Source organism: Gavialis gangeticus, unplaced genomic scaffold (assembly GCF_001723915.1).
Source record: "Gavialis gangeticus isolate Ggan-Ray unplaced genomic scaffold, GavGan_comp1, whole genome shotgun sequence".
NCBI lineage: Eukaryota > Metazoa > Chordata > Crocodylia > Gavialidae > Gavialis > Gavialis gangeticus.
In genome coordinates, this window is record NW_017729034.1 from 51,712,138 (window position 1) to 51,720,330 (window position 8,193).

At 41.2% G+C, this 8,193-nt stretch overlaps 1 protein-coding gene across 2 annotated transcripts in view; it reads left to right on the forward strand.

Annotated features, from left to right (window-relative positions):
• ARID4B (AT-rich interaction domain 4B) overlaps nt 1-8,193 on the forward strand; it is a 185,908-nt gene that overhangs the window by 129,085 nt on the left and 48,630 nt on the right. For both annotated transcript variants that reach the window (XM_019527131.1, XM_019527132.1), the window contains exons 13-15: nt 1,314-1,411; nt 4,747-5,014; nt 6,819-6,991. In XM_019527131.1, coding sequence (XP_019382676.1) covers nt 1,314-1,411; nt 4,747-5,014; nt 6,819-6,991 — 539 coding nt within the window. The remainder of the gene's footprint in view (nt 1-1,313; nt 1,412-4,746; nt 5,015-6,818; nt 6,992-8,193) is intronic.

Consider the following 8,193-nt stretch of genomic DNA (forward strand, 5'->3'; position numbering starts at 1 on the left):
ACTATACATGATTGCTAGGCATTCAACAGTTGAGAGAGAGAGAGAGAGAAGTAATTGTACATAAGACTCTGTGCATGATTGCTAGGCATTGAAAAATTTAATATTACCATAGCATAGGAAACCCACCAGTACTAAAAACGAACCATTCAGATAGGAGCCAGGAACAAATGACATAGTCCAGTTTCTTTGTGCATAGTCATATAGTACATCTTGGCATACTGTATAAATTGGGCATACAGCAGGGGAGGGCAGTTATTTTGGGTGGAGGGCCTCTTACTGAGTTTTGGTAAGCCATCAAGGGCCGCATGACAAGCAGTGTGGGACAGATAAATATTAATTTTCTAATTTTTTTAGGAGCCCCATGGGCTGGATAGAATGGCCTGGTAGGCCTCATCCGGCCTGTGGGCCACATTTGCCTACTCCTGGCATATACAGTATGTCTCATTATTGCTTCATAAAACCAGTCAGTTTGCTTATTTTTCTGTGAAGAAAATTCTAATACTTGGTACAGCATGGTTCAGAGAATGAGAAAATAGTAAAGACTTCTGAATCATTTTACAGTAAGACTGCAAAGGCAAGTAATCTAAGTTCACGTTTCTGATGCACTTCATCCCTCTGTGGTTTGGGTAATATTTAGAAGACTGTGCTAGCTGGAGTTTCAAGTGATCTTGGAGTGCTTACTAGGGTGGAGACTTGGAATTCTAGGAGAAACAGGCTCTGCTTACTGTTATGACTCCCTCCTATAAATTTAACTCACCAGTTGACATGTGTGTTTACGTAATTGGATGCAGTGTCACTTCTGATGTATGGGAAAGGGTCATATGCACAAAAAAACAATATGTGCTTCAATACCTATCAAGGGGAGTTGAAATAGAGCATATCATACAGGCTACAAAACTTCAATACAATAGAAACAGTAAGGATGTAATGGGAGATCTGTTAGAGGAGGGCTTAAAATGTTGTCATCATGACTGCTATGAATTACCCTCTTTTCAAATTAAAACTCTTCTCTCTGACTGAAAAATAGTTTAAATAATGTTTCGTAAAGCCGTCATGGCTGACTTTTGCATTTGAGTGGCCATACTATGGGTTATGGAAATACAAAATTACAGGAAATTGAACCTGACCTATATAATGGTTCTCGTGGGATTGAAATTTGTTTTACAGCATAACAGTAATTTTGTACACATTTGTATGGATAAATCTGAAGAAACTGTCAACAGTTTTCTTTATTGTAAAGAGTGTTGACTTAAATCAGTCTTCTGTGTTTTATTGTATTAATATACATATTTGCATTTTGTTTTTTGTAACAGATTGAAAGCGGAGCTGTGTGGAAGCAAGTGTATCAAGATCTTGGAATCCCTGTGTTGAACTCAGCTGCTGGATATAATGTTAAATGTGCTTACAAAAAGTAAGTGTGACATAATCCCTAAACATTTTAGGTGTAAAGTGGAGGGGAGCCTAGGCTAGTGCAGGACTGTCCAACTTAATAAGAGGCCAAGGGTTGCATGTGCATTAGGCTGAATGCCCACAGGCATAGCAGGGCAAGCCATGGACTGCTCAGTAGGTGGGCACCCCCACTCCTTCAGCTGCACTGTATGGCCCTGGCCTTACCCTCGGCTCCCTGCACCAAGCTAGGGGCAGGAAGCAGAGAGGCCAGAGAAGAGAGGTGGGGAGCCCAGATGCTCTGCAGCAGGAGTGATGGGAGTGGTGACTGAGGGGAGCCTGGGGACCTTAACTTAGCATGTTATGAGCCCACATGCTGCCAGTTGGACAGCCCTGGTCTAGCAGATAACCGAATGGGATAGGAGTTTGGAGATGTACATCCAGCTTGTTGGATAACTGTGGTTAAGTTCATTTTCCCTGTGACTTGGTTTCCTTATTTATGAAATGGGATTAATGGTACATGTTTTTGCCAGGAGCTTTGAGAGCTATAGATGAAAATATTATATAGCAGAGGTAGGTGATACTGTAATGACTATTGTGGCTATTGTGTGTACTGTTGTGAAGTGCATATGTAGAGAATTCAATGGAAATATCCTTTTCTGGGAAGAATAGTTATATTGTTATTTTGGAAAGAATGCAGCTGTTCATCTCGTGAGGGTTATATGTTCAGTTATATAAGCATGTCTTAACAGTTGAATATTAACGTTTTTCCAGCATCACAAGCAAAACCTTTTCTGTGACTTTAGTGAGGAGGCAGGTGCAGAGGTTAGTTTCCAAGGTGGTGGTGGTAGTAGTTTTGGTGGGTTGGGGTTTTTTTTTATATTTTGAGAGCATATTTGCTAATCTTTAAAAAGAACTATTTGAAGGTAAAATGGGAACCTAAACTAATGTATAAAAAGTTATATTGTCATCTGTTCTAAAGCAGTGTTTGTCAAGTGCTGTTCATGGTCCACCGAATGAAGCATTTTGGAAACCAAGTAATAAGGGGTTTGGATTGCTTGGGTGGGAAGTAGTCCATGTGTGAAATTTGTTACTTTATTAATTGATTTGAAGGAATAAAATTAAGAGTGGCTATGTAGTTCCATGGAAAATTCTTTTGTCAACTGCTATGGTCAGATGGCTGTCATATATGTATATTGTTAATATTCATATTTCTAAGTGAGCAATTTGACATTATAAATACTAAAAATAAACAGTGTTTTTAGTAGGTAGTAACCTTGTGTTAACTTAATATTTATAATTAAATTGTGTGGGGTTTTGCCAGCTGTTCTGGAAGACGGTTGCATTTTAAAGGTAAAATAAAATGGCAAAAGGATATAGGAATGAGGAAGTTATTAGTTAATGTCTATAAGAACATAAGAAGCAGCCAGGCATTTCACTTGTTTGTCGCTATATATTTATAAATGTAGTTTGTCTGGAACAAGGAATTCTTTGAGCCTAGAAAAATAATTTTTGGTAATGTTTAGGTATGGTATCATCACTGGTAATCTCGAAGAGCTTTAACAAATTGGTCCAGAATTCTGTTGTATTGTGGCAATCATTGATAATGAGAAGTGAGTTGTTTAAATGCCACGCAGATCTATTATTTCACAGATGAGGCTAGCGGAACATTGCAGCAAAGCAATAAAATGCTTAATACAATTTTGTAGTAAAGTTACTCACGCTCTTGGTCTTTTTCATATATAAAAAATCTGTGGCATGTCTGTTTGAAAACAAGCTGCTATCAGTTGACTGTTGTTTTTTGCCATGGATTGTAACATGCATTATGACATCTGTTTTGTGTCTCAGCTAATAATTGGAATTAAGCAGGCCTCTTTTTGAGAAACTCAGAAAATACTAGCTGTAATTACAAACATAACTTCAGATTGATTTGACAATTAATTCAGGCTCACAAATGCTTTTTGACTTTGATATTACTGGAGTAAGCAAATTGGATACAGTTTTCTTTTTTCCTGTGTCCTTTTATAGAATAATGTTTGAATACATTTTACCTTTTGCCTGTGTTTTTCTCTGAGAAATATAGTTTAGATTTTTATTATTTTTCTAATGTTGATAGATTAGAAGGTCTCTTTCATGATTTAAATACAGTAGAAATGGGAGCCAAATAAAACAATGGTCATATTCACACCAGATTTTTTTAAAAAAATGCATTTACATTAACCAGTTCTCATATAGTCTGTTTGTTAGGAAATAAAGTCTAAGGCAATATCATGGGTTCCTTTGCCCAGTGTTGGCAGTGGCTGGATAATCCTTCTTTCCCATCTAAATCATATGGGCACTTATGACGAAAATTGCGCGTTTTTGTGGCGTAATTGTCACGCTATACACGTACAGGGATTTTTAGTGATTTAAATGAGTTTATTATGGTGCAAACTAAATCGCATCTGCATGTAGTTTAGTTTGCAGTGTAGCTATTTTTAACGTTTTGACAGCTCACTTCCCTGTCATGGGAGTGGTGGGCTGAAGACAGAAGTGGCAAGGGGCCTGATCCTTCTTTTTTTTTTCCCCTGCAGAGCCTGCCTGGCCTCTCCTGCAACCGGGGGGCAAGCTGCTGGTGGGCCAAGTAGCCCCTGAGCTGTGGGGGGTCACAGCCCTTCCCTTTGTGGTGGCGGCACCCCCTGGGCTACCCAGGCAGGCTGCTAGTGGGTGGGTGCTGCCCTAGCTCAGGGTTGGGGAACAGTTGGATTGGGCTGGGTGCTACCTCTGAGCTGGGGCAGCACCTGCCCGGGCGGCCCGTGGGGGTGCTGCTGCTGTGGAGGGAAGGACCAGGGCCCTCACAGCTCAGGGCCTGCCAGCAGCTTGCCCCCTGGCTGTGGGAGACATGGGCAGGCTCCACGAAAAAAAGAAAAAAAGGATCAGGGCCCATTGCAGTAACAGTGATGGAAGCTGCTAAATTGAAATAGTGAGTTTTTAATCATCACACTTAAAAACCTACCATTTCAATTTAGGGGACTAAACCCCAGCACGTGTACAAGACCCCATGTCAAGGGGAAACTCAATGTAAGGAGCCTTAATAAGGTGCAAACAGCTATGAATTGGTGGAGAGCAGACTTTGAAATAGTGAGCATTAATGAGGTGCAAGAAGCTGAGAGCAATCTGTTCCAGCCTGATATGTCAGTTTTAAGAAGTATCTTTAGTGTTGAAATCAGTTGGATCAAATGGCTACTAGGCTTACCTGCAGGTATCTTCAGTACCATATGCTGTTCATTTTTATTTGTATGGAAGGTTATAAGGACTTCATTGTGTAAATATGCTTGTAAGTTAATGTTATATCATAGAAAGTAATTTCTCCTCCTTCAGATATCTCTATGGCTTCGAGGAATACTGTACATCAGCTAATATTGAATTTCAAATGGCATTGCCAGAGAAAGTGGCAAACAAGTCCTGCAAAGACTGTGAAAAGGAAAAAGAACTGAAAATACATGAAGAGCCTGAACAGGATATAAAAGAAGTAAAAGTGGATAAGGAAGACTGTAAGGAAGACGAAGTAGTGATAACTCAACAAGAAGAAGCAAAAACAGCTGATAATGATAGTGAAAGTAAAGAAAACGATAAGCCAACCTTTCTGGTAAAATATTTTAATCTTTCATATTATGTTGTATTGCTAAATGAAGTTGTGTGGTAATAAGCAGTAATGCATTAAGTGAGATTTGTCTTGAGCAATTTGGTGGGGAATAAACTTAATTTAGTACCTATTTTAAAAGAACATATGATGCAACCAGATCCACCTTGGGATGACTATTACAGAAAGTCTGGAAGGCAAAATGCCCACAACCTTCACAGAAACAGTTCCTACCTCCCAGCAGTGAGGGCCTTACAGGTCAAATTCAAACCAAACAGTGGACTGCGTGCTCTTAGCAGCTTACAGTAAAATAACTTAAATTTTGTGAACCTGGCTTCAGATTTAGGTTTCAGTTCTGCAGTGTAGTGCTCTTTGGTGCATTTCCATCTCCCAGCAATATGAGTAGGGTTCCACAAAGATTCCCGGTTCTTTCGTGTGTAGTACATGTACATCAAGGTACCGTGTGTGTACCCTTTCAAAGTCTGATTTTAGATCTTTGGGGTTTTGTATAAGTAAAATGATTCATCTGAGTGGAATCCTATAAAGGTCAGGGCTTACAGCTTAGATCAGTAGTTCTCAGCTTTTTCAGTCATGGCACCCCTTCACCACTTTTGGATGTGGCAGCATCCCCAGTTGAGGTAGCACCAACAGTGGTTCTTAGCTTACCTCAGCGCTTCTTACCTGGGTTATTCTACCCTCAGGTAAAAATGCCCTTGCATGCCTGCTGCACAGCCAGCCTGGCAAGGGCTGGGGCATGTCTGCATGTGTCTGCTGCCTTTGGGTTTTGATCAGTCTCAAGCAGGCTGGAGATGCCTTGTGCTTTGTAGCCCTTCCAGGTCTTGCTTCTCCTGGAAACAGAGGTGTGCTGGTGGATCTGTCCTGTACGGTTGTTTCTGGGAGGGTCCAGACTAGAAAGGGCTACAGCTGAGCCAGCTGTATCTGCTCTAAGCTGACCACAGCCCTAATGCAGCAGGAGTCCGCATGGGGCAGTTTTACATGGCTGCTGTTGCTGTGGCAGTGCTCTAGTTGAGAACTGCTGGTTTAAATCCTCACCTTACTGGCTTAAGTACCTGGAAAATATGGTACTAGGAGTACTGTCTCACAGCTTATGTGAAGTCTTATTACCCTAAAGTCTTTTAAAGACATGGAGACTTTGAGGAGAATAAAAATGTTTTGGAGAATAAAATGGATTAGTCAATTTTCACTTTAGTTAGGTTAATTCTTAATCAGCATGTGCTTGACAATGTCACCATTTGGGGCTCTGTAGAAATGATTGTGTTATGTAAAAAACGTTTCCATTGGAATTGGAAGAAATGTCATGAAATCCAGACCTTTCTAAGCATTTTAAGTGTGTTTTAAAATAAGTTGGAATCAAATTTGGGTTAAAAATTAACAAGGTCACTTCATTTAAAAAAAAAATCTAGGTAAACATTTCATGCTAGATTTTGTAGTTTTGACTCATGACATTTCTTCAGAGCAGGGCTGTCCAACTTCTGGGCAGCTGGAGGCCACATGCTGTGCCGGTCACAAGCCTTACTTGCGGCTGTGCAGAGATCACCTCCTGGTTCCCTCCTACTATGTAGGCTGCCCAGCCCATTGCCCCACTGCATGCATACGGTGGGCAGGCTGGTTCTCCCCCTCTCCTGGCCATATGTGCTGTGTGGGTTACCTAGCCCAGCTCCCCCATTTCTTACAGCTGTCAATGCTGCATGGACTGTCTGGTACCAGCACTCCCCCCTCCCTTTCCCCTCCTTTTGCCTTTTCTTGAATGTTGATTTCATAAGTTAATTCCATTTTTATATTTTCCTAGGGAAACAAAAAAAACTTGCAAGAACCTGGGTATACTGAACCTGACCAAGAAAAGGAATTTAATTTAACCAAAACAGAAGTTGAAGCCAATTTGGAAGACAAAGAGGAGGAAAAGATTAAAGAAGCGGAAATCCTTAACACAAACATAGAGGCTGATGAGAGAGAAAAATCAGGGTAAGATTCTTTTTTGTAGCAAGTTAAGGAACCTAGCGTCACTTTTGCATGTTTTCTCAAAACTTGAACTTCCAATCAATTATCAGTGTGCTAAATTAGACCATGACCCTGTAAAGTTTTGCATACCTGTTTGTTTACATCCTGTGAATGGTTCAATTAAAATTGGTGGAGCTGCTCATGTTGTTTAATATTTAAGTGTGTAAGAGTTTCCAGAATCAGGGCCTAAATATTTACAAACCCCATGAGAGAGGGAAAACACAGAATTGAGTTATTTAATTAAAAATAATTTTGTCATCCTGGTGGCTGAGCTGTTTACTTAGTCAGATACATGGTGGATTTCTGGTTGTCACCTCTTGCCCTTGTGCTTGAGAGTGTTATAGGAGGGAGCGTTATACCTCTGACTAGCAGTTCTGTAGCTGAATAAGTGATGATACTGACAGATAAGATCAGAAGGGACTCCTATTCAGTCCTCAAGACAATCCCTTTAAGGAAATGCAACTGGGGTAATAGGTGTGTGGGGCAGATGAATCAGGGTTGTATGCATGCATTTATTCTGAGTGATGGGTTTTTTTGTTCATGTTTCAAAAGAGAGCAACTGGCATGTAGCTGGTGGAGTAGGGGTCATCAATTACAGCCCTCAGGCCAGATCTGGGATGCACAAAGTTTGGATCTGGCTTTTGGCAGCATGTGGTGGCAGGGGTCACACAGGGGGCACCTCTAGGGTTCTTCTACCTGCCATTTGTCCAGCACATTCCTTTGCTGTGCTCCACCTATTTGTCTTTGCAGCCCCTGGTGACAAACCTGCCCAATTTTGTCTACCGTCACTGCAGAATTTGTCCCTTAGTGTGGCTGCTGTTCTTGGGAATCTGGCAATTGGTTGTGATCACTGATCAGAAATGTTGACTGCTGTGGAGGGGAGGCAGAGATGGGTGTGGTTGAGAGAGCAGGGATTCCTGGGGCAATCCCTGAGGATCAGCAGCAGTTGCTATCATGTTCCAAGCTGCATCTCCCTGTTTATCATAGAATCATAGAAGTAGGGTCGGAAGGGACCTTGTAGATCTTCAAGTCCGACCCCCTGCCTGGGCAGGAGAAAAAACTGGGCTCAAATGATTCCAGCTAGGTAGGCATCAAGCCTCCTCTTAAAGACCCCCAAGGTAGGAGCCAGCACCACTTCCCTTGGAAGTTGGTTCCAGATCCTAGCC